The sequence below is a fragment of the Gopherus flavomarginatus genome, chromosome 3 (assembly GCF_025201925.1).
Source record: "Gopherus flavomarginatus isolate rGopFla2 chromosome 3, rGopFla2.mat.asm, whole genome shotgun sequence".
NCBI lineage: Eukaryota > Metazoa > Chordata > Testudines > Testudinidae > Gopherus > Gopherus flavomarginatus.
Window position 1 is genome coordinate 153,458,215 of NC_066619.1, and position 27,436 is coordinate 153,485,650.

Below are 27,436 nucleotides of genomic sequence, written 5' to 3' on the forward strand. Positions count from 1 at the left end.
GCAGATTTAGGGCCAGATCCTGCATCATTGCCACCAGTTGGGCCTGCTTTTCAGTTACACTAACACCCCTTTACACTGCTCTAGCAGCATAAAGGGGGGATATAGGTATAATCATCCTTGCTTTAGCACCTCTTTACCCTCTTAGTGGTCTTAGTGTCTATGAGAATCAGGCCCAAATGATTTCAGTAGTAGAGGATTGGGACCTTAATGTGACACGTGGTTTAGCATGTTAAGTCTAAACATTTATTCAGGGATGAAAAACACCATTTAATGATTAATATTTATTTTATTCAATGTGACTTTTGCACTTTTTTCCCCCAGAACACTCTGTATTATACACATTTCCCTCTCACCTTTCTAAAGAAAACCTTTTTAAAAAAAACTGGGCAGGCTTATATTTTTTTCACAAGCTTCTCTAATGGCATGTCTACAAATCTAGAGGTCTGTCAATACGTGTGTGTTTGGTGTCAAGCTGACTCTGTGTTGTAAACTCTCAAATTACAATGCCTTGGCCAAGGGGGAAAAAAATGAACACAACCAAAATTCCCATACCCATTTTTGTGTGGGAAGTGAAGTAATTCTGGATGGAATGTGCAAGTAGTTTTCAGTGACACCTTCATCTTTTTTGTAATTTTGGGGATATGTTTAAAGGCAGCGGATTGAGACAAAGTGCAGTGTGTATATGGTAATGATCAGTTAGCTGAACAGAAAAGATGTCAAGATTGAGAGACAGATTCAGTCCTCCAATACTCATGCCTGGCACAAAAGCCAGTGGGAGCTGTACTTATCTAAGTACAGACGTGTCTCCGTGCATTTAAATGAGACCGCCACTTTACTGGGATGTTTCATAGCATAAAGATAGCAAATGGTAATGACTACTGCATAAATGAGTCAGTATTACCAAATGTTCAGCTGTACATAGATGCATCAAGTCAGTTCCAAGTGGTTCAGTTCTTTTTGTAACCAGGTGTTAAAAATGAGAGTGAAATTGTAAGCTCCAACCATAAAGTTACCAAATTAAAGATTAAAAAAGGAAAAGTTGTATGAGTAATGAGGAAATGAAGAGAATATTAGTTTTATTCCTGTATATTATGGAACACATTGTTTGCCGTTTTAAGGGTTTTCAAACTGTTTATATTTCGTAAAATGAAGTAAGTGGTAAGCCCTACCCACCCCCTCTTGGTCAGAGAGAGTAGAGGGAAGCCTCATGGGGATCTGTATCCTAACCATGCCATGGAGCACCACTGTGCAAGGGTTGGCTGTTCGGCAGCACAGAGGGGTTTGGGAAGGAGCAGGGAGGAAACTGAAGAAGGGTAGGAGTAGTGTATGTGGGTCTGAACTTTCATAGCTGTAAATGTTAAGTGATGCCGGTGAAACTGTCTCAGATTTGCACCAGCGTCAGTGATTGCAGAATTTGGTCAATGGCTAGACAGCTCAATTAAAATTAGATGAAAATAAGGTAGTGTACATGGCAGTAACATGGGACAAGGATTACACTGCAGAATATTTATAAATTATCACCATCTATTTGGAATATTCTCATTGCTATCTGTTCTCCAGACCAATGTAGAGCGAAGACATTTTTTTTAAACAAATGATGAGTTTATAAAGCACCTTACAAAACACAGGCTATTTAAAAATGAGATTGTTTTCTCCACCTCTTTTGTTGGCTGGGATGAATCAAGCCAAGACAGATTATGTGGGAAATTAATCTATGTGTAAGGTATTGACATAGGGAATATACATACAATATCTGAATACACACATGTATTGGAATGGGATGGAAGACAGCATGTTGGAGCCATGTAAGTAAACCTCTGTATTTCTAGAATCAGCAGTAGTTCATGGTTTCTGACCGTTACGTTCTTAATAATCAGAAATAGAGATGGTCAAAATGTTCCCAGTTTTTTCATTTAAAAACTTATTTTTCTGTGGCATGGGTAAGATTGTGTGAGAGAGCCTAAACCGTCTTCCAGGTGTCAAACTCAAATGTCTTGTGAGTGATCAATGTTAAGAGGCTGTTTGGAAAAGGCAGCCAATTATGCAACTCCAAAATGATGTTTCAATGCTAGTATAACAGCTTTTGCTTTACAGTAACTGTGGCAATATAGTCATTAAAAGACTAATTAAACTCTTCCAACAGGGAAACATTTAAGCAAGAGGTGCCAAAGAGAATTCAAGTTGCTGGAAAATGAAATCTGCAAGTATCCAACTTAAAATCACCTACCTGATTGTTTCATTCAAACTTAGGCTTACTTTCATTGACTATTAAAATTTGCTGGATATTTCTAACAATATTTTAAATGCATTTTGAACTTCAGCACGTACTGTAACCATGTAATTTATATTCTGCATTTGTAAAATGCACCTGGCTGACATTATAGTCAATGAAACCACAAGACTCAGTTCCCAGAACACTAATTAAAGACATTCTATTTAAGGGAAGACAAGAGGAGCATTCACTTTACCCAAAGGAGCTCGCAATATTTCCCTCTCTGAAACAAGGGAATCTAGAAATATTTTGGGTAAGTTTCGCCTGGTTGAAGAAAGATGGGCATCCATGACAACTGCAATACTCTGGCTACAGTTCTTATTTCCAGCTAGTCACTTACACATATTGCAAGAACAGGCAAAGCTTTATGTTTCATATGCTTGATCACTGATAAGTAAAAGGATTGGTATATGCTGCTTGTGCAGATTAGTAAAAACCAGTCATCCATCAGCCTATAGTGTTAACTTATATATTAATAGCTCTTCATTTTCTTCACCAGTTTTCCAAGTATCTGTGGTATGCTCCAGACACATGATCCAAGAGCACAGGTAGAACTTTAGTCCAAAGTCCCGATTGTTAAACTTGAATTTTTAAGCTTTTATTTGCTCAGTGCAAATAAGAACTCAACTCTTGCCCCATCTGTCTACAATGATTCTGCAGTAGGACTGGAATTTATATACTTTATTTGGAAACTCAGCATATCAGAGTGAGCAAGAGATTTACTTATATGGCATATTTCATAAACAGGGATACATTTTAGGAATATGCTGTATGTTAAGACTAAAGATTTTCTTTGTTAAATGTACGTACATCAAGACAAGTGTACCATTTAAAGTTGTTCAAACTCTCAGTCAAATTGTAAGCAAAGAAATGTGAAAATGCTATGTATTAAAACATTGACAGGCTGACATTTAAACATGATAAAATTTGTTCACATTCAGTTCTTATAAACATGTTCTCATTTGAACCCTGTTGCAACGTAACTTCTTGATCATGGGTAGAGAGAAATGTCCATAACTTTTATTGTTTTTTTCCCCCCTTGGTGGAAAACTGAGAATATTACTCTTTCTGCTGAAACACTGTCCTAAACAGTTCACTTGGGGTGAGAGTTAATTGGAAATTATAGCTTAGAACATCAATGATCATTTTGGAAAGAATTTTTAACTCTAAGTAGCAGGTAGCATCCCAATAAGGAAGGAGTTGCACCAGTTTAACTTAAGGTGTGATATTTAAAATTGACTGAAGACCACTTTACTTCTGTATGAGTGTGTGTACACTGGGATTAACGTGCTTTAATTTACACATTTTTGGTTCTTATCTTGAGATGCAGTCCCGTTTGAAACAGGGCTATATTAATGTGAACTAGGCACCTTTTAGAGCATGCTAGCGGGCTCTACCTGGGGCAGTTTGAGCACAACATTTTAGACTGATTTACAAGTCATACCACTTTGGTGCACTTTGCCCTGCTAGGTAGACAACCCCTTTAAAGTTTCACGAAGTTAAGTAAATACACGAGACCTGAACACCTCACAGTCCATTAGGTCGTAAGGCTGAAAGGTGACAAAGAAAAGCAATCAGAAAGGCCTGCTTTAATTCTGAGAAACATAGGAAACACAAATTTTTGCCTGAATTTGTTCATTGTTATGGTCTTAAAACAACATAACAAAGTAAGTGGCTAAGGTTTGTAACAGTCTTTTTTTCCCCCAAAAGAGAAAAAAGTGCAAGACAGCCTAATCAAATCCGTTACAAACCTATCTGAAGCTGCTTGTAGGTTAATGGATACCCTCCTCTGCAAATCGAAGCTGGATAATATAGTGCCTTACTAACCATCGCTATTACTTTTTGTTTTCTTCTTTGCTTTCTTCAATGGCTACTACACATGCCAAAGGGTACCTTAAGATGTTTGATATTCCCCCGGGTGCTAGACATGTGTTTATCCAAGAAGACGAGGCTTCTCCTCACATTCTTGGTAAGTGTTTCTCGCCTCACGTTTGGCCCTTGTGCATGAAAGCTAATGTCAAACAATTGGGCACGCATTGGAGAACCTGAGAAATGAGATAACCATCAAATTAATCGTGTTTTTTGCACTGTACGACAATAACAAGCTAAAGGCTTTGCTGGCTTCCTTGTGTATTGACAGTTGCATTCACAAGGCTGAATCCTACTGTACAAACTTAGTAATTATGTTTGTTTCTCATCTGAATTTTCTAGAAACTCAGACTGATCCTGATCAGCTCTTCAGGGAGCTATTGCTCACACTGAAAGTTGATTATTAGTCAATTTAAAGGGACACTGTCAGGCTAAAAAGTATATAGGATATTACTATATTAATATAATTTAGTACACTTAGAAATTTCTTACCTACAGTGGGTTGTAAGCAACACCTTATGTCATTACATGGAAAGAAGTTAAGAAATCTTTTTAACTCATAAATATTTTTGCTGTTTGTTTACAATTCTCTTGGACAATGAATGAGACTACCAATTTCACTTTTGTTTCAGGTCATTTTTGTCTAGTCACTTGCTCCTTTCTCATGCACTAGGGACCTGATCCAGAGGCCCAGTTATGTTAATGACAATTTTCCATTGACTTCAGTGGTTTCTGGATTGGGTCCTAACACGGTGCTGCAGTGTTCAGGTTGCAAACATTGCAGAGAAGAGTTTGTTTTAAAAAAAATTGCATTGCAATAAAGCAAAAACAGGAACATTTCTGTTAGTTTTCGGGCTTGTGAAAGCTTATATATGGAAACCTTAAATTTTGGATCAGATGTGACCTGACCATGTATCTTTTCAATACAGAGCTACTCTGCCTTTATAGTAAATAGGCTCCATAGAACTAATATGATGCATGGCTTTTACATTTTATTTACTGTAGTCATGATAATTTACAAGACTTTTCTCTAATTTTGTGTCATAGTTTTGTTGTGTGGTTAGAAAAATGATTTGTCTCTTTCTCTCTGATTATTTTTTAAACTCTAAACAACTAATGATTTGTAAATGATACACTTTCAGGATAACAATAACATCCACATCATGGTTGTTTCTTTCATGTCTCACTCTAGGCAACTAGTAACACATCTCCCAAAGTGCATGAACATCTTAGCTGTTTGTTATCAGGTGTTCTCCCTTACCTTATAATGGTGGTTTGATTGTTGCACCTTTTTTCTAATCCTTGAACCCCAGAGTCAGATGGAGAGTGCTTGTAAAGTCAGCGTGTGTGGGTAGAATATAAGTATACAAAACAAAACAACCTTTCAAAAAGTACTAGAAAGGGAAAGTCAATATTAATCACTGTGCTGCAAAACTTGAGTTCACAACTGTGACACTTCAAACACGTACAACGTTACTGTTATGCTAACATGCCCGACAATACCCAAAATACTTGTTTAAGCCACCTCCAAAACGTTCTATGAAAACTAACAGGATTGGCCATTTCAAAGGTTTGGCTTGAGTCTAGAATTAAGCTAAAGTTTATGTAAAATAAAATGTGTATCTACATCTATGTAACTTCATCTGATCCATGTGCATTAGGAGATACAGATATTGGTAGCATATACATCGTCAATCTCTGTCTCCTCAGACTGTAGTTTGGTGGCAGTAAGGTTGTAATGTAGCAATTGTGGCTTTGGGTATAGCTTCCAGTCCCTGAGCTGATGGAGTTGCCAAAGGTGATCTGCTTTAGATCCTTGAAAGGAGCATCATCCATTCCCTGAGCATGGAGTTATGATGATTTTTTTGGCAAAACCTCCACTCTTTGGGGTGGAGGAGGAGGCGTGCTAGAGAGAGATGGATTCAGGAGTGTTGAATGGAAAAGACAGGACTTTAGTATTTTTGGATTAGGAATAGCAAAATCTCCTCAATTCCCAAGGACGCACTGCAACATGCAACATTTAAAATAATAAGCAAAAAGATTTTTGAAAAGGGCTTTATAGATTAGTACTTGTCTCATTTCATGTGAACCCCAGTGACGGCAGATTACATGACAAGAAGCACAATTGCCACTGTTTTCAATTCCCTTTAGCCATTAAGAACCAGGCTACTGGACACTATATTCTGAACGGGAAAGGGGAGGAGGCCAAGTCACGATCCTTCATTGATCTTGGTGTGGAGTGGGAATACAACACAGAAGATGACATAGAAACTCTTCATACTGATGGGCCTTTGCATGATGCTGTTGTTGTATTGGTAGGTTATGTCAAGGAGTTGGTTTTTATTATTGTTGTTGTGTTTTTGTGTGGCCAAACTACTTATCCCACTATGATTTAACATTTAATAAAAATAAGTATGTAATCTCTATTGGAAAACACGCATGCGTATAAAGTGTTTTTGAGAGAGCTGATAGGCAGAAGCTCTGCCCACACTGGCAATAAGAGAAGCAAGTTTTAAGTATAGTTTTACTGACATTCACTTTCAGAGGCAGTGTGCAGTATCCACACTACTACATCACAAGCACCCATTTATTCATACAACAGTAACAAGCTAACCATACGCCTAGTACAGTGCCCGCTGACATCAAGGGCCATTGGATCAGGCCCATATTAGTCAGAACTGTGTTTGAGACCAGCCCCTCCCTTGAGCAGAGTAGGAATGTGACCACGCAGCATAGCCAGTCTATCCAGCTCCATGTAGTTCAGCAATCCAGAGCTAGGAAGGATAAGTAGTCTAAGTATTTGGTCTTATGTAAACTCTCCCAGCTTAGACTCATTAGAGGCATATTTTTCTGTGTTGAGCTTACTAATTTTTGTACTGAATTTGAAGGTAAAGATCAATAAAATTTTTTCAACTACTAAGCACCACCTACATTTCCAGATATTGGTTTGTTGACATAGAAAAGAATAAATATGTGCTCCATTTGTACTGGATCTTTTATAGGTCATTCCTCAAGAGAACGACACAAGATCTAGCCTGACTTACAAATACATCATTCATGAGGATTCAGTACCCACGATCAACAGTAATAATGTTCTTCAGGATGAAATAGATACTTTTGAGTGGGCTTTGAAGAGCTGGTCCCAGTGCTCCAAACCTTGTGCTGGAGGTAAACAGAGATGCAGCAGCTTCTAGTGCTTACTGTTAAATTAGGAGGAAGAAAACGAGTAAAAGACAGGGCCTACATTTTCAAAAGTGATTAGAAATTTTTGGTGCCTCAATTTTGGGTTGCCCAAGTTGAAACACTTTAAATGTCTGGTTTTTGGAAAGTGTTTCACTCCATCCTGTGAAAGTGTCTAAACTGAGCACCAAAATCAGCTAATCACTTTTGGAAACGTAGGTCTTTGTTTATTTCACTGCAGTATGAACTTTCTGTGGCACTTGTGGTACTCCTGACAGTTTGAGGGGGAAGTATCATAAGTGCCACACTTGAATTACTACAGTGTTCCCTAGTGGATAGATCCCTAGACTGAGACTCAAGAAACCTCGGTGCTGTTCCCAGCTCAGCCACTAACCTGCTGTGTGAACTTGGGTAAGTCCTTTCTATGCCTCGGTTTCCCTTGGATAAAATTCTATTGCTTGAGTGATCCAGGTGGTCAAAATTTGACAATTGTAATGGTTCCTTCTGGCCTTAAAATCTATGAAAATACCATGATTTTAATAACATCATTATCTCTATAGTATACTGTAGAGTTACTCCAGATAATTGAATTTTATATCCCCAAACCATTTTGTGCTTGACATTGTAACAAACAGCAATAGTATTTAAATAATCATAAAATAGTCCACAACCATTGCATGTAAACAAAAGTGTTTAAGAAGGGGCAGGACATTTTTACTATTTTTCACACAAAGTTAACTTTCTGAAATATTTTCAAGGTTTCCAGTACACGAAATATGGGTGCCGCAGGAAAAGTGATAACAAAATGGTTCACCGCAGCTTCTGTGAAGCCAGCAAAAAACCAAAGCCTATTCGTAGAATGTGCAATCTGCAGGAATGCACACAGCCACTGTAAGTATGGATGGATGAAATGTGGGCCTCAGATGAGAGTTCATGATTCTAAGAAATGGTCAGAGGGAAAAGAAGGAAGAATAAAGACCATGAACTTCAAGAAGGCAGACTTTAGCAAATGCAGAAAATTGGTAGGGAAGATCCTGTGGGACGCAAGTTTAAGGGAAAAAGCGTTCAGGAGAGTTGGCAGTTTTTTTAAAAGACATCATTAAGGGCACAAAAGCAAACTATCCCAACACATAGGATAGATAGGAAGTATGGTAAGAGACAAGTCTGGCTTAACCAGGAGATTTTCTTGAATTTCAGATTGTTGAAAGAGAGAATCCACTTACAAAGTTTACAGATACCATCAAGCTGGGAGGGGTTGCAAGTGCTTTGGAGGCTAGGATTAGAATATGAAATGGTCTGAAATAAATAGGAAGACATTCAGTAAAAGTAGTACAGTTAGGTAGGAATAATCAGTTGGACAAATACAAAATGGGAAATGACTGCCTAGGAAGGAGAACTGCTGAAAAGAATCTTTGCATTTTACTGGATCACAAAATTAGTCAAGAATGTAACACTTGTTTAAAAAAAAAATCAAATGTCTTTCTGGGATATATTGGCAGGAATGTTGTAAACAAGACATGAAAAGTAATTCTTCCACTCTATCAGCACTGATTAGGCTCCAAATGAAATATTGTGTCCAGTTTTGGGCACCACACTTTGGGAAAGATGTGAACAAATTGAAGAAAGTCTAGAGGGGAGCAACAAAAATTATTAAAGCTTTAAAAAACATGACCTCCAGGGAAAGATTAAACAAACCCAGCTTATTTCAGTCTGGAGAAGAGAAGACCGAGGTGGACATGAGAACACTCTTCAGGTACATAAAAGGTTGTTATAAAGAGGAGGGTGATAAATTGTTCTCTGTAACCACTGATGGCAGGACAAGACGTAATGGTCTTCACTTGCAGCAAAGGAGACAGTAGGAAAAATTTCCTGACTGTCAGGGTGGTTAAGCATTGGAATAAATTGCCTAAGGAGGTTGTGGAATCTCCATCATTGAGATTTTAAAGAACTGGTTAGACAAACACCTGTCAGGATGATCTAGACAATACTTAGTCCTGCCTCAATGCTGGGAATTGGACTAGATGACCTATTAAGGTCCCTTCCAGTCCTGCATTTCTGTGATTCTATGGGTTGGAAAAAAATGGAGATAGAAGCTTGCCCAGACCCGGCTCAGGGGACTGCTGCTGGGATACAGAATGTTGTTTCCATCTCATGGCAGGTTTGCTGCTAAGAATTTGATGGTCGTCTTATTTCAGTTGTTAAGGGACACTTGTCACTAATGGGGCGTGCTCAGTACAGAGGCTAAAGGATGAATAGGCACAGAGTTTAAACTACCTTCTTCCATTTAGAGGTGCTCCCTTGAAGTCAAGATTAAGAAAAATTAGTGGGAAAGCCTTGGAAAGCTTCTTTATTCTGGATGAAATTCCCCTCTGTGAAGAGGGTCAGCACAAAGCCCTCTGTGGCACTGCCTGGGGTTAAAGCAGGATTTATGTGGTATAGAGGTCTTGTGCTTACTGGCTGACAATGGGTAGATTGCATCCTCTGTGCTAGACAGATGCATGCAGGCTTCCTGGCTGCCAGTTTCATTTCTTTCATGAGCACTTGAAAAAATGAGATTAGTCTTGGCAGCACTCATTTCTGTGTTGCTCAGAGTACAATAATGGGTGTGTTAACTCTGATGGAAAAGTCCCATAGAATTTAACGGGTTAAAGCAATGTAAAATGAAATGTCCAGTAGAAAGCAGCAGTAGGTAGAACAGAATTATGCTCCTGCTATAGAATTCCAAAGGTTGGTTTTAACAATTCTATATAAAGATTCTCTATTAAATTCTATTGGATTTTTCCATAAGGGCTGGTTAGTATTCCAAGGTATGCCCCTGAGATAATGTGACTTGTATGTAAGTCAAGCAGAGCAGAATTTAAACAATCCCTAGCTGGTTACTGTACAATGCAGTAGATAAATAGATTAAATGTATGATGGCACTTTTGTTTTAAACCCTCCAGTTGGATAGCAGATGAATGGGAATACTGCACAAAAACCTGTGGGCATTCTGGTTACCAGATCCGTACTGTGCGCTGCATTCAACCTCTTCACGACGGTGCAAACCGCTCTGTCAATATCAAGTACTGTAGTGGGGATCGCCCTGAGAGCCGCAGGCCCTGTAACAGAACGCCATGCCCTGCACAGTGGAAAGCTGGACCCTGGGCTGAGGTGGGCAAGCAGTATTCTGCTATGGACCTTATAGCTTTGGAGCTGAAAGACGTTTCCTTAGCAGTAAATCAACAGCTGTACCTTTGCTAGCACCTTGTACCTGCACTGTCTTTGGGGTTAAGGGCCTCTGGCTGCAACTTTAGTGAACTTCAGAGTCTTAAATTAACCACAAATAGTGATCTGGAAGCGCACAGGCTTTGAGGTCTCCATAACCCTAGAAAGCAAACGGGGTCTCACCCCTCCTGAAATTAACAACAACAAAAAAATCAAGATGTCAAAGCCTGCAAACCTAGGTGAAAAATCTCATATGAATTTTCATGGGGGGAAAAACGTTCTCCAACTTTGCAGCACTGCTTTTGAGATAGCAGAAGTTTTTAGTTGCTTTTTGCCTGCATCAAGACTTTCTGGGAGTTTTTTGTAAAGTTTTCAGTTTATAAGGAAACAGAGCCGTGTTGATAATGGCTGTAGCAATAATCTTGACCTTTGACTTTTCTGTGCTCGTGTCACAGTGTTACTGTTCCCTTCATACTTTGTACCAAACAGAGGTTAGATTTCTGCTGGAAATAGATGCCTGGGAAGGGAATGCCTCTTTGTGGACTTCCCCCATTGAGACTCACACTATGAGGAGGAGGCCCAGTAGTAAGGGTGCCAACTAGGAACTCGGGAGATCTTGAATCAAGTCCCTGCTCTGCCACAGATTTCCTGTCTGACCCCGGGCAAATCACTTAGCCTTTCTTTGCCCCGTCTGTACAGTGAGGATAATAGCACTGCCCTACATTACAGGTTGTGAGATGCTCAGATCCTACAGTAATGAGGGCCAATAAGTACCATAGATACATATAGCAACCTCCATGGGGCTGCTACTTCCCCCTCTCCTGTATGTTGGGAGGAGTGGGGCAAGGAACAAGGGGAAATTATGTCTCCTCCCCCACCTCCCAGCGTGGTAGCTAGCACAGATGGGGAAGAAAGCTGTGCTAAGTAAAATTCTGGTACAAGTTATTTTCTCCAGAGCAAGAGGAAAACCAAAAATCAAATTGATTTGCTCTGAGATTCACAATTTGGTCCTGGTCTGCTCCTTTGGCAGTGCAGCTCTGTGCTGCCTCATACTCCAGCCTTTAATGCTTGGATTTTCAGAACAGACAAAAACTACGAACAAAATTCAGAATATGTGACAATTAAACATTACAGGAAAGGAGGAACACCCCACTCTGCCCAACTGCTGTCCCCAAGGCAAATGTCAACCTCTACAAAAACTCCTATCAAAAGGGAATTTACAGCAGCCCCGAAGGTCACCCATATCAGGCTATTCCAGACGATGTCGCCTTTGTGACATACCTGTAAGATAATTGCATATTACTGGGGCCAGGCATAATGTAGTAAAATACCTTGTATCTGTTCTGTAGTGTTCTGTGACCTGTGGGGAAGGAACTGAGTCCAGGCAGGTCACATGCCGTGCCGGTGACCAGTGTGATGGAGAAAAACCTGAGTCAGTGAGGGTTTGTAAGCTTGCTCCCTGTAATGGTAAGTAAACTTCCTGAATAACTGCACTGGCAATGAGAGCAACAATTCCTGTTTCAGTGTAGGATGCCTACTTACTGCAGAGGTAGGCGTATGCAGACAGATGCCAGGGCCAGAACTCATTATTTTAGGATTAACTGAAAGAACAAAACAAGAAGATTATGATCTTTGAAGTTCTAACAGAGCTTTAATTTAGCAGTTGTGTTTTCTGGGCTACTGTGTATAGTACAAGTACTGTAAATAGATGAATAATGTTGTGAATACCTAGCTTATACAGTGTTGTGGTGCTACAAACTGATATGCGCACTTTACCTTTCAATTGTCTCATGCTACAAAATATATCCTGTGGTTTAGACCAGAATTTTCTTCTATTTGAAAGGGATCCTGCTATCTCACTTTTTAATCCTGTACATAAGTGACATTAAAACAGCTAAACTGTGAAACTGACCATATGGAAAAACATGGCTGAGATCTTCAATAACCAGTGTCTGAAGTCCACTTCTAGCCTCCTCAACAAGTTTGGCCTAATTTTCAAAAACGTTGAGCACTCTCATCTCCTATTAACTTCAAAGGGAGTTACAGGTGCAGTGATGCTGAAAATCAGGCTCCTCTCTGAAGGTGCCTAAATATTGAGTTTGAAAATTTTGACCTCAATTCCATTTATAGAATCTTTAGCACTGATAACAACCCAGAAAGAATCCTGCTTTAAACACTAGGGGGAAGCAGAGCTTTAGCTACTCTACAGAGATGCAGTACTACAATTCTTCTGTATCTTGAGAGAATGGTATTTCTTTATGAAGTGACTTTTTTTTTAAAAGACTGAGACTTCCAAAATAAAAGCATGAAGCTTTGATCCTGTAAATTCTTATGCATATGCTTCCATTTACACAAGAGTAGTCGCAGTAACTTCTTAAACATGTGAGTAACTGCAGCGTAGGGGGCCGCATTTCTGTTTCTGAAGTGGATCTTTTAAAGTGTAAGTGTCAGCCATGCAAATGTGGAGGGGAAAAGCTTCGTATTCTGACATTGACATGTTACCATTTTGGGAGAGTGCCTGGATTTGTGATTATAGACTTACATAATGTAGGGCTTGTCTACATCACAAAGTTGCAGCGCTGGTGAGGGGGTTACAGCGCTGCAACTTAGGAGGTGTACACATCTGCAGGGCATCACCAGCGCTGCAACTCCCTGTTTGCAGCGCTGGCCGTACTCCCGTTTTGTCTCGGGTGTAGAGGATCCAGCGCTGGTGATCCAGCGCTGGTAATCAAGTGTAGACACTTACCAGCGCTTTTCTTGACCTCCGTGGAATAAGCAGGTATCCCAGCATACCTGAGGAAGCCTCTGGTAATCAAGCTGGTCTCCTTCCCCGGTTTGCTCTCGCGTTCCCCGAACTCCGAGCAAGCAGGTCTCCTTCTCTGCGGTTTGCAGGGTGGTTCGGGGAACGCGAGAGCAAACCGCGGCGAAGCTGGTCTCCTTCCCCGGTTTGCTCTCGCGTTCCCCGAACCCCGAGCAAGCAGGTCTCCTTCTCTGCGGTTTGCAGGGTGGTTCGGGGAACGCGAGAGCAAACCGCGGCGAAGCTGGTCTCCTTCCCCGGTTTGCTCTCGCGTTCCCCGAACCCCGAGCAAGCAGGTCTCCTTCCCTGCGGTTTGCTGGGTGGTTCGGGGAACGTGATAGCAAACCGCGGCGAAGCTGGTCTCCTTCCCCGGTTTGCTCTCGCGTTCCCCGAACCCCGAGCAAGCAGGTCTCCTTCTCTGCGGTTTGCAGGGTGGTTCGGGGAACGCGAGAGCAAACCGCGGCGAAGCTGGTCTCCTTCCCCGGTTTGCTCTCGCGTTCCCTGAACCCCGAGCAAGCAGGTCTCCTTCTCTGCGGTTTGCAGGGTGGTTCGGGGAACGCGAGAGCAAACCGCGGCGAAGCTGGTCTCCTTCCCCGGTTTGCTCTCGCGTTCCCCGAACCCCGAGCAAGCAGGTCTCCTTCCCTGCGGTTTGCTGGGTGGTTCCGGGAACGCGATAGCAAACCGCGGCGAAGCTGGTCTCCTTCCCCGGTTTGCTCTCGCGTTCCCCGAACCCCCCTGCAAACCGCAGGGAAGGAGACCTGCTTGCTCGGGGGTTCGGGGAACGCGAGAGCAAACCGCGGGCAAGCTGGTCTCCTTCCACGGTTTGCTCTCGCGTTCCCCGAAGCCCCCTTGAAGCCGCCCAACAGCGCTGCAGTGTGGCCACATCTAAAACCACTTGCAGCGCTGGTTGCTGTAAGTGTGGCCACTCTGCAGCGCTGGCCCTATACAGCTGTACTAATACAGCTGTAACAAACAGCGCTGCAAAATTGTAGATGTAGACATACCCATAGGCTGCGATTTTCAAAGGCACTGAAGTTAGTTAGGTGTCAGAGGGATTTGGGCATCTCACTTCCTTTGAACATCCCACCCCCCTGAACCGTAATAAGAGGGTGCAACATTTCTAGGCTGTAAAATTTTCCTGCAGGATGATTACTACTTATTTCCATTGTTACGTTTCATCTCCATGATGAAATTTGTTCCATGAGAGACAGTTAATTATCAGCATTATAAATTATTGAACCTCCACCACTGTGTGATATCCTGATTGATGTATACAATACACTGCTTGGGAGAATTAAATCCCAAAACTGGACTTCACCTCTGTGCAGATCCCCAGCACAAGGCTTATGTGCTACGTAAGTCCCCATAAATGGGCTTATGTGGGACTTGAATGGCCCCTGTAGTGACCATCTGTGCAGGGGTGAAATTCACCCCCCTTTAAAGTTCTTTCTGTTTTTATTTTATAAATGTTTAAAATATACCCATCAATCAGGTGTCTGAGTATATGAAGCATGTCTGGGTTAGTGATTGGGAGGTTCACAAATCCCTAGATTGATGCTCCAGGTAAAATAGACAGAACATATATTAAAACATGATGAAACACTTATTAAACAAAAACTTAACTAGCAAGGAAAGCTATAGGGCAGTGTCACAGTTTTAAGCAGCAGATCTACACTAAGCACTGAGCTATTGGAAGATATTATACAGTGGTAGGGCATACATAATTCTATGCAGCCAAATCATGCCCTCCTGTAGCAAAAGTGAAGCAGCTGGTATAGATTCTATTCCTCAGCCCTTCATGTGCTGCATTTCTCTGAGTTCCCAGGAACGTATTCTGCCTGTGTGCCCAGCTCAAAAATTTGGACCATAATTTTTACTAGGGGGAAGATTTTCAAACGTTCAGAATGGAGTTAAGTGCCCAATTTTCATTCAGCCATTATAGTAGGTAGTTTTCATTATTCCTCTGGGTCAAATATTCAAATAGAATCTCTGCTTTCCACTCCAGTTCTAAATATGGTTTACAAATCATTATATAGCTATGTTTCTGTGCACTGCAGTTATTTTATAATAGAATGTGATAAACTCTTTATACTCCTGCCATTTTGATATATTTAATTATGTAAATATCAGATAATTCCATCATAATTAAAATTTTAGTCGTCACTTTTTTCTGAGCATTAAACTCTTGCCATGCAGTTTCAGAGGGTTCCCCTCAAGATTTTTTTGGTGTAACATAGAAAAAACTTGCCATTTTGTTTATACACCTAAGTGATATATGTAACACATTTTTATTTTCTCTTCCTCTGTATTTAATAATTAAAGACATCTGCCATCAACTTTCTCCTTCCAGGGTCATTAAATACCCTCTAGCCTATTTCAGAATTTAGTTAGATTTTCCTGTGGGAACACTGTCTGCAAGTACTGTACAAACGTTGAGTATTATATTTACTGTGACAGTGCTGCCTTTTCACTGATCTGCAGCATACCTGTAGCATTCCCAAAAAGACTTCCATGGTAATTGTTAGGCTCTACTAAAAGTAGCCTATAGTAGCGATAAAGATTCCTTAGAGAGCCGATACGCTTTCTCACGTCTTCCTCCCCTAGTTACCATGAAACAAATAAAATGTGAAAAGGAGAATTTTTACCATGAAAACCAGCAGAAGGACACAACAGCCTATATACTGAATAAGAAATGGTTGACTAGGTGGTGCAGAATTGACCTAAAAAGTAAAAGAAAGGGACTACGTGAGTACACAGCTCAAAGATTGTACTTGTTTCATTGGAAGTAGATAAGTACAAAATCAAATCTTTGCACTATACAATGCATTTGATAAATCCAAGGCCTCTAAAACCTACATCAGTGAAATCAGCTGTCAGAAATTGGAACAAATCAAGTGCATTGTCTACAGGTAAAAACAAATTAATTGCTTGGTACTTTTTGATGTATTTGGCAAACTCATCAAGGGTATTTGTGGAACTTGCACTTAAGCTAGATGTAAATAAGTGCGTACATTGTAAATGTACTCTTAACAAACTTTGCTATATTTTCCAAAACAAGTGCTTTAATAACATGGAAGCAGTAGCTGTTAAGTAATTATTGATCTGTGTATGCTACACTAGTGTACATGCAAAGATTTGAGTTTTGACATTAGTGTTCTAGTTTGAATTATGAAGAAGGTCCTTTAATTTCCCATGCTGATGTCCTCCTCACAAAATTTTTACAGAGGCATGATGGTGCCTCACAGACAGGGTTTTTGTTCATTGCCAGCATTGCAGATTTAACAGTAGGTTTGCCTGGAAGCAAGGAAGTCTTTATAAGGAAGGATGTCAGGATTGGGCCTAGTGAATAATGAAAATGGTAATATTGGCACAATTTGTCAATGGCATGACTTTGTATAAGCTGGCTCCTCAGCTGTTGCAAGTGTGGGTGGAGCAGTACTGGAGTCAATGGAACTGAATTAATTTACAAGCCAACTGAGGATCTGGCCCACAGTTTGTATTTTGAATTTAAAGATGGCTGTTCAGCACCCTATTGACCTGAGGTAACATCCACAGGCTCATGAAAAAATATCGCAGTGCAGCCAGCTAATTTAAGTAGTGATTGTACACCCCATCTGTTGCTTATTAAAATGCCAACTACATAAATACTAACTATGACTGTCAGACCAAAAGCTAAAACATGCCTTTTTGATAGTTTGGTTTTTAGTTTTGTCACCTCTCTAGCTTATAATTATGCCTTCTGCTATTTAAATAAAATCTGTCGCTACCATTTCAAATAAACTATAGCACATCAGAAGCAATCTGTTAACGTACACTGTGTGCCGGTAACTCTCAAAACATTGGAATCGTCATTTAGGGCACCAAGCAACTCATTTGTCTCCCCATTAAAATATATCACAAGACTGAACAATAGTAAGTTTGTAAATTCCCAGTCCTGCAAGGTGTTGGACTCTTCCTGCTGAGTGCCCTCATTGTGAAGTCAGTGGGAACTGAGGATGCTTAGCACACTGCAGGCTCCGACTCAGTGACCCTGCTATGACAGTGAGCTGCACCCAGCCTCTCTGGTGTTCCATTAAAGCCAGTGGACACTGAGGGTCTGTAATTCTCAATGCAGGAGTGTGGCTTTCACTGCCTATTCAGTGGTGTGTAATTCAAATCATTTTTCTGGCTACAGAGGACTACATTTTATAATATCAACATGGTAAAAAGGCTGGAATTTCACAGCACACCTACATGTAAGCTAAATATTAATGTGATCAATGCCTATGAAATTCTGAGTAGTTATATATAAATTCAGTACAGTAGAAATTACCAACGTTAGACTAATATAGGGGGAAGAGGGGGGAATTACCCATCTCCTGATTTTTGAGCTCCCCAAGGAGTACTATTAATTTCAAATTCCTAGGGCCAAATTCTGCCCTGCTGTCTGTCTCTTATGTTCACAGAGATTTTCCAGAGGCATAAGCCAAGGAAGAATTTGGCTCCTGCCCCTAGACAGGACAAAATTTTAAAAGGTTAATTAATGTTCATCTTTTGGCTCAGCTTAACAGAATTACTGAACTGCTTGTACCTTGATATGGTTGATTATGCCAGACTGCAACATTTAGTACCTCTCAGGATTAGTCCCAGGTCTGTAAACGCTGAAGCACGTGCTTAACATTTTTTGAATTCAGTTGGATTACTCACACTCAAAGTAAAAAGCGCATGCAAGTTTCCAGGATCAGGGTCTTAGATTGAGATTGCTTTCTAACAGCCAAAACAACAAATGACCTCCACTAATTTCAAACCATCATGCGATTTTTGTCCAGTGTATCTACAGCCTCTACACTTTTAGCTAAATAATCCTGTTCAGTTAATATCTCATGCATGCTCAAAGGAAAACTGGCATCTTGTCTGAGCCCTCCCAGGAACGTACGTCCCATCCACCAACCCTAGAGGAAACTTAAGTCATATGTTTGGTAAAAGATTGCTTGGGTCATCGTTGTGTTTAGGTCACTGAAGAACTCAAAAACATGGTTCATTTAACTGCCAACATTTTTTTTTTAAAGAACACATGAAAATAATCTTTCAGAGATACTAGCTGGGATTTCCTTTCCTTCAAGAGAAAGTCCATTCTGGGCCCAGCCTTGTTGACAGAGGGCAAAACCAGAAGGGATCATTTCAAGTCTAATTATGATAATGTGTAGGACTGCATCTGCTATGGTGTGGCAATAGTGTATTCTGCATGTACTGTATCTGGCCTTCCCCAAGCGTGGGTCATACTTTTCTATATGCAGAGAGATCTGTTTGCTGCGCAAGGGAGCCAACACTTTCAAATATGTCCTGTGATTTTGGGCACCTCAGTTTGTGGGTACCCAACTAGAGCCCTTAGTTTAAAGGGCCTGATTGTCAGAGGGCAGGTGTTGAACACTTTCCGAGAATCGGGTCCCCTTCCAGCATCTCAGATTGGGCCCCCGGTCATCAGTCACTTTTCAAAATGTAGGCTTTGGCCTCTGAACTTTTGAAATGCTGCCTTGCATGCTTTCCCCAGGTTTACAGTCAATATTGTGCTTGTTTTGCAGACGAGCCCTGCCTGGGAGACAAGTCAATATTCTGTCAAATGGAAGTGCTCGCACGCTATTGCTCCATCCCTGGCTATAACAAGCTGTGCTGTGAGTCTTGTAGCAAGCGCAGCAGCACCCTCCCGCCACCTTACCTTACTGAAGCTGCTGAAACCAAAGAGGAAGTGATGTTCCATCCTAGTGACCTACCTAGGGCCTTGGCGATGCCGACATCTTTAGTACCTCAGCACGCAGAGGTCGCTGATGAGAACAGAAGTTCTGTAGGCAGGATGCCTATGGAAGATGACATAGATGTACTTGTTTCTACATCAAATAGTAAGTCCAAAGGTGCTGAGTTACCCCAGAGGAGAGCTTACCAAGCAGGAAGTCAGACTTCTAGGCTGATTGCAATGCCATATCAGTCATCTACCAAGATTGGCAATCTGTCCCCATAATGCATCAGCCTTGGCAGACATTGTTCCCATGGATAGCAGTTAACAACACTTCTGCAGGTGCTCTTTCTCCAGCTAGAACCTCAAGGAAAAATGAGAAGCATGTTGAAAAGAGACATGCTTTGAGATCATCCACGGTGGAAAGATAAAAGTGAATGCAAAAAGAAGGATAGTAACAGAAATCTTTTGTTCAGGACACCATGGTGCATGCTGCTTTCCAGAAGCAGAACTCTCTACAGATCATTTTAGTTGTAAATAAAAAACAAAGTGCTGGTTCACTTTCTAGTTGCTGCCATCCTCCTACACTTCATTATGTGGTTAGCTTGAATGCAAGGGAGGAGGAAAGCACCAAAGAATATTCACATCAGTGAAAGAAAGTTGCTGAGTGTAGTGGTCATTCTCTAGTATAGAAAAAGTGGCCAGAGCCTATTTTGCACATCAGCTAATCGTTTGTTTTTATTTTTAAAAGATCACATGTAGGGGGTGGGGGAAAACACCACCACCACCAGAAGCGGTACCAAAAGTTTACACTTTCACAAAATATTTTTGCGTGGAACAACAGAATCCATAAGACTTATATTGCTAATTTATCTATATAAACAAATATTGTATGAGCAAATTTTCAGCTGTTGTGTATATACTGTATATTGCAGAAAATCAGTATTATTTTTAAGAGTTTTGTGCTGTCAAACAATTGTTTACCTATGTTACATTTCTGGACACTTACTAGGTGCCTGCCATTGAGTACTGCCTTCCTTACATTCCGGGAGTTGATTTTCAAAGCAGCATTTTAATAAAAAGAAGAGCTCCATTTTAATATAGATTACAGCTACTGACCTTAGGAAGATCTTTATTTTTAATATCAACAACGTGATGCTTTTTTGGGGGGTGGAGGGAAGAAGAGAGTGCCATCTTACCGGTCCAAACCTACTCATCACTACCAATTAAAAAATCTGTTCAGCAGCATAACAATTTTAATCACAGGTAGAAGAAACTGACAAAATGTGCCAGTGAAATCAATGCTAACACCCTCTACTTAGCAGGCATTGCTTAGGTCTAGAACTAGCAGTGCCTTCTCTGAATTCTCCTTTTGCCTAAGAGGGACAGACTAGTGTAGTAAGTGAAAAAAGTAACTGTGTATGTGTTATAAGTACTGTATTGTTCACAAGACAAATGTGAGTTGTGTTTTCTGGATGAGCTGTTAGCTTCTGAAGCTGAAAGAGCATCACAGAGTTAGAGTAGGCACTAATAAGTAGTAGCTGTGGCAAGATTTAAAATGGATGTTTTTCGTAATTAAAGCATTGATTTAAAGGCAAGAGAGAGTTATTTTTCAGCATGGTTCACCTTGAAATCTCAACAACCACAATGCATTTGACTGCAATAATTGCTAGTAATTTATGTCAGTAACCATCTTTCTCAGTTCATCCAGTCATGCTCTCCCTGCGTGCTGTAAAGTACTTGTATATAGGATTGAGAACTAAAGATATTTATTAAAAGTTGAATTCTTGATAGTATTTTATGTATGAAATATTTACACTAATAGCCAAGATAAAAGAGAGATGTAATTAGATACATGTACATGCTATATCATACGCATAGAACAGAAATTGAAGCTAACTAAACTACTGTAGATGAATTGTTGGTCTAATTTCTTTTTTAAAAAAACTTAAAGAAAAGCCATTGTCAATTACAAACATCTTTAGGTTTTTTAATAGTTTACTAAAGTTTGATGTGCAATTTTTGTCCTGTCTGAGCAAACTGTTTTGTTAAACAGTGAATTTGTAGCACTAAAAACACAATGAAATATATTAGGACTCCATGGATCACATTTTGGAAACAGACTAAGAAATGTGTGTAGTAATTTTGCAGGATTGCTGAGATAATGTTAGAATGCAAATCTCTTTCAGGAGATCCTGATGTCAACAAGAATGTAGGTAAATTAAGCCTCAAAAGAGAATAGGATCATGTTTGTCTTGCATTATGATGTTTGTAATCTAATCCACTGAAGTATTGACTTGATGCCTCTAAAGAATTGCTGCTACTTTTATGCAAGGCTTTTGAAGGTCTAAAGAAATTAGCATTATATAGATTGTGTACAGACAATCCCTGAGCCTCAAACAGACCAATAGGATATGGGTTTGCTTCCCTGGAATTACCCAGAAGTCAAATTCTCTCTCTCTCTCTCTCTCTCTCTCTCTCTCTTTCACATATATACAATAAGGATGTAGATACTCCTTGTACCTTTTTGCTTTCTTTTCTACAAAGCTAATTTTTCTTTCATTAAAGTGTACACTACTGATACTGTTTGTTGTATTGGGGAGCACCTAGCAATAAAAACTTTAACATGACACTCTGTACTGTGGTTTGGTTTTTGGCTTAAGCTTCCTCTCCACAAAGTGGAGGCAGATTTACTTCCTCGTCAAGCTCCTTCTCTTCTTGTAAAATACAAATCTGAACTTATTTTATTTAAATCTATTCAAAAACACAGCCAGCCTCCTGGGCCACCTTGAACTAGACAGCAGGCCTGGGGATAACAAGCGGCAGTCACAAAAGATGTCGGGCCAGATCCTCTCCAGTCCAAAGATCCGCTCATCAGAGGAGGGAACGAGGCTGCGTGTGGCTCCCTGACTCTATAGGAAAACAGGTACCAGCCTCTATGCAAGTTAGAGGAGCCTAGTCTTACAGTAGCCTGTGTAGTCTCTAAGGGTACAGCTGCACTGCCAAAAAAAGATCCACTGCAGCATGTCTCAGAACCTGGATCAACTGAGTTGGGCTTGTTCTACAGAGCTGAATATAGTGTGGGCTCAGGCTGGAAACCTACCCACCCCCACTTGCTGGGTTTCAGAGCCCAGACGCCAGCCTGACACCAAACATCTACACTGATATTTTTAGCCTGTCTTAACTGATCTGCATCTGATTTTACTAGCTCTACTGGGGGATATTTGGGTTATAATTATTTATTCTGATTTTTCTTACCAAAAGCCCAAATCAGAAAAAAGCAACTATCAAGAGGCCATGTCTCTTAGTTGGTGTATTAGGTGTATACTAGCAATGGTTTGATCTTAAAACCATTGGATTTATGTATAATCACCTGGAAAAGCCATTTGCTACTGTATTTAGCCATGAATGGTATTTCTTAAATATGATCCTGATGGTTTTAAGTCAATGCAAATAAGTCTGAACTAAGCATCAAATTGGAATTGAAATCCTGCAGAGAGTAATGAATTTACAATTGCATAAACAAGGATTTATTTTAAAAGGATTCACAGCCATTATACCTCACCTGAATGTTAAAAAGCCTGATGAATGAAAGTCCAGCATTCAAGCTGTTAGGATAAATTACCTGCAATTAGCAATAACAAGGGTGGTAAATTGTAATTTTCCAATTGTGGAGACTGCAACTGAGTGATAGCTGGGAATTGTCATCTTTCTTAATTGGAAAATTATAAATCATAACATGTCTCTTGCAACCTCAAGGCATTACCACACATTATCTTCTCGAATTGTCACAGTTCCAGCAAGACAGCAGGCAGTTTTCCATAGAATAGATATATATTAGCTTTTGGCCCTTGAAGAGCAGTAGAGAGAAATTCGTGAAACTAAACCCCTGGACCACGTGCTCCCCTCTGGTCATGTAAGCAGAGTGCCCTAAAGCTTAAGTGGTTCCCTAGGAAGGTACCAGGGCACCATCTAGGGCTAATTTAGGAAGAATCCTTTCACTTCAGGATTTTAAAGCTACATAGAGCATGTCCAGTCTTAGGTAGCTGTGAGGCAATACAAGGATGCAAAGTCCTGTTTTTTCCAAAGAAATCACATTTAATATATTTTCCTAAGTAGCCGTTCTCTAGGATCACAGGGTTTCATATGAATTGGCCCCTTGAATCATAGTGAAAAGAAGAAGAAAGGCTGTAAGTTCCATGTGAAAAGCTATGATCAGAGAGTATTAAGGTGAAGAAGTGTGGTGTCAGAACCAAGTGGGTTTATTGGACTAACTAGCAATATTGTAAAGGCACCAAGTGTTGATAAAAATCCATGTCTTAATCAGGCTGTGAAAATACAGAACTAGGCAGAAGAACAGCTGCTGAGGCAAAGAGCACTGATTTCACTTGCACCAGGATAACTCTGGTGTGACTCTGGCGACTTCAGTGGAGTCACACTGGGGGTATGGCTACACTCGAAACTTCAAAGCGCTGCCGTGGCAGCGCTTCGAAGTGCAAGTGTGATCGCAGCGCCAGCGCTGGGAGAGAGCTCTCTCAGCGCTGCACGTACTCCACCTCCTCATGGGGATTAGCTTGCAGCGCTGGGAGCACAGCTGGCCTTTTACAGCGCTGTATCTTGCAGCGCTCAGGGGGTGTTTTTTTTCACACCCCTGCGTGAAAAAGTTGCAGCGCTGTAAAACGCCAGTGTAGCCATGGCCTTGGTTTACATTTCTGTGAGTGATCATGCCAGATAGGCTAATTTAAGATTCCGTCTTCCAGGACTTGAAAGCAGTGGTAAGACCCTTGTTCCGCTGCTGAACTTGATGCTTTGTTGCAGTCCATTAAACTGAAGGGCATGGCTATTGCAGGCAGGTGACATGGCAAGAATCCTCTGCCTAGCATAGTCTCAGGAAACTTAAAATCCACTCTGCCTTGCAGGATGGGAGAAGCTTTATCAGAGGAACTCACTCTGCAGGGCAGGGCAGGCAGAATGTCAGCTTGCCTGCACACACCATTTCCATTCACTGGGTTGCTGTGAAACACCTACATGCCCCTCTGCTATGTACATTGGCCAAACTGGACAGTCTCTGTGGAAAAGGATAAATGGACACAAAACAGATATTAGAATGGCAATATACAAAAACCTGTGGGAGAACACTTCAAACTCCCTGGCCACACTATAGCAGATCTTAAGGTGCCCATCCTGCAGCAAAAAAACTTCAGGACCAGACTTCAAAAAGAAACTGCTGAGGTCAGTTCATCTGCAAATTTGTCATCATCAGCTCAGGATTAAACAAAGACTGTGAATGGCTTGCCAACTACAAAACCAGTTTCTCCTCCCTTGGTTTTCACACCTCAACTGCTAGAACAAGGCCTCATCCTCCCTGATTGAACTAACCTCATTATCTCTAGCTTGCTTGCATATATATACCTGCCCCTGGAAATTTCCACTACATGCATCTGACGAAGTGGGTATTCACCCATGAAAGCTCATGCTCCAAAACGTCTGTTAGTCTACAAGGTGCCACAGGATTCTTTGCTGCTTTTACAGATCCAGGCTAACACGGCTACCCCTCTGATACTCTACATCCTCTCTTGCCATCTTCGGCCCCACCCTCCTTCCCGCCTCTGCTCTCCAATTCCAAACTCCAGGTAGCTCACTCACATATAGGTTTGCTCCTGTCGCTGAGCACTGTGTACATTTCTCCATACTGTGCCAAAGCCGCTCTGCAGGGATGCAGAGTGAACATTGAGACCTGAATGCTTTGGCTTTCCACACCCTTTTCATCAGCCTGCAGGATCGATCTGTGATTTAGGGGACAGACAGGCTTTATCAGAAAACATCTGTGTAAAAATATCAGCCTGCAGGGGCATGGTGCTCCTTCCTTAGCTGTGCTATCTGGATGTCAAAGGACAAGAAGCTCCATCTGAAGGAATATTATTTTATCAAGATAAGAGCTTTCTCAAGAGTGATTGGCTGAAAGCAAATAGATATTTTTTCTGCAGTCCAGTATGGAAAAGGTATCTTTGTATGTGAGTCTTGAGTTTAAGAAAAGTCACATCTCATTAAGCACAGCTGAACTGCATCAACCTGTGACTATCGCACAGCCCAGATTGTCTGAAGGGATTCTGCTGGCTGGTTTTGCTATTATTATTCTTGGTGATGCTATCATGCTTGCAGTGCTGCAAGAGAATATTAAGGGCTTTAAGGGTTTTGGATCCCATAAAACTTTCTCTGAACATATGGGACAGGAGTCTAGCACCTTTTGGAGTCTCATTTGGGACTGGTTTCCCCTTCCTCTGTACATAGAAAATAAAGCAATAATCTCTGTCCAAGTAGTGTCCATTTGTATTTGACACCACCCACTACATGATGCAGCTCATCTGGAATGTGATCAAACATGGTGACTGAACACTTCTTTGTTGGCAAATGAACTGCAGTCATCAGAGAAGTTTTTGTTTTGTAGGAAAATCCAAAGGCATTTGGGGTAGGAAGGTTGGTCCAGTGGATAGAGCACTGGACTGCGGCTCCAGAGACCTCGGTTGTGTTCCTGGCTCTGCCACAGACCTGATGTGTGACTTTGGCCAAGTCACTTAATCTACCCTGTGCCTCAGTTCCCCATAGGAAAGTATTATCCCTTTCACCTATCTCACGGGGGTGTTGGGAGGAGAGAATTCATGAGTGCTTATGAGGCACTGAGCAACCACCTGGGCAGATTTCCTCTTTTTCAAATGGATGCATTACTTGAAGTCACAGCTTTCCCATTATAACAAACCCCTCACTTCTCTCCATGCCCCGAAGAAGGAATCCTCCAAGAAAGGAGTGAGTGGCGCCATAAGGTGAAGCAAAGCCATGAACAGGATGCCAAGCAATAAAGTGAGCCGCCTTGGGAAATAAGAGTGTACTTGAGAGCGTTGAAATTACGACTGAACTGCCCTAAGAGCACAGCCACATTTGCTGTAACTCTGTTTATGCACAGTTGTTTCCAGCAATATTTCTGACCATTTCCCTGCACACTGGGGATGTTGGGAATCATTAAGAAAGGGAGAAGTAAGACAGAAAATACATTGCTGCTCTATAAATCCAGGATACACCCACATCTTGAATACTGCGTGCAGATGTGGTCACCTCGTCTCAAAAAAGGTACAGTGGAATTAGAGGAGGTTCAGAAAAGGGCAACACACATTTTTCGGGGTATGGAATGGCTGCCATATAAGGACAGATTAATAAGACTGGGACTTTTCAGCTTGGAAAAGAGATGCCTAAGGGGAGATATGATTGAGATCTATAAAATCATAACTAGTATGGAGAAAGTAAATAAGGAAGTGTTATTTACTCCTCATAACACAAGAACTAGGGTTCACCTAATAAAATTAATAGGCATCAGGTTTAAAACAAACAAGGAAATATTTTTTCACACAACGCACACTCAACCTCTGAAACTCCTTCCCAGAGGGTGTTGTGAAGTCCAAGACTATAACAGGGTTCAAAAAAGAACTAGATAAATTCATGGAGGATAGGTCCATCAATGGCTATGAGCCAGGATGGGTAGGGATGGTGTCCCTAGCCTCTGTTTGCCAGAGGCTAAGAATGGGCAACAGGGGATGCATCACTTGATGATTTACCTGTTCTGTTCACTCCCTCTGGGGCACCTGGCATTGGCCACAAAGGACAAGATACTGGGCTAGATGGATCTTTGGTCTGACCTAGTATGGCTGTTCTTATGTCCACTTTGACTGCCCCACACAATAGGATCTCACCACTTCGCTAAGGAGAGACTCTGACTCTACTCTGTGTTCAGTAAGTCTCCTTAGTATAAAACATCCACTCAGAGGTTTTCCTGGTTTCATCCTATTACTCCTACTTTGTAACACTTTTGACAATTCTAAATGATTCCTATCTGGCCTTGATGTTTAATGCTGTCTTGAACACACTTTCATTAAGGCCCCTTCTCACTCATTTAGTTAGCATTTGGCCATATAAATATTTCAGGATGTCTGAACTGTATGATCACATATAAATGGCACCCTGTATAACCTGAAATGGGACAGAGCTAAATTCACTCCCAAGAGAGAAACTGTTGGACCAGATGCCAAATCTGTGTGTCCCACATGACAGTAGAGCATTACTACAGACATTTCTTTACACAAAATATAAATGGGAAGACTCTAACCAACCAGGACAAAAGCACCAACCAGTCATTGGTGAATACAACATTTCTTCCCCCTTTCCCCTTCACACACACCCCAACCTGCTGAAAATAACCCTCCTTGCTACTTTGACTTGCAGGAGATCTGGAGAATGCAGAGTGGAATACTTCACCCTGCAGCTCTGTGATACAATAGCCATTTTAGACAATGAGTGAGTCTTGTGTACAGGATCTCTCTAGGTACTTAAATGGTTCCCATCACTTTGAGCTCTG

General features: G+C 41.0%; 1 protein-coding gene and 1 long non-coding RNA gene across 2 annotated transcripts in view; one reads left to right on the forward strand and one right to left on the reverse strand.

Annotated features, from left to right (window-relative positions):
* Positions 1-19,926, forward strand: part of ADAMTS3 (ADAM metallopeptidase with thrombospondin type 1 motif 3) — a 202,885-nt gene extending 182,959 nt beyond the window's left edge. The window contains exons 16-22 of the mRNA XM_050944980.1: positions 4,161-4,241; positions 6,293-6,456; positions 7,144-7,309; positions 8,080-8,212; positions 10,264-10,471; positions 11,875-11,992; positions 18,884-19,926. Coding sequence (XP_050800937.1) covers positions 4,161-4,241; positions 6,293-6,456; positions 7,144-7,309; positions 8,080-8,212; positions 10,264-10,471; positions 11,875-11,992; positions 18,884-19,317 — 1,304 coding nt within the window. The 3' untranslated portion in view covers positions 19,318-19,926. The remainder of the gene's footprint in view (positions 1-4,160; positions 4,242-6,292; positions 6,457-7,143; positions 7,310-8,079; positions 8,213-10,263; positions 10,472-11,874; positions 11,993-18,883) is intronic.
* Positions 1-27,436, reverse strand: part of LOC127047140 (uncharacterized) — a 604,330-nt gene that overhangs the window by 559,511 nt on the left and 17,383 nt on the right. The window lies entirely within an intron of this gene.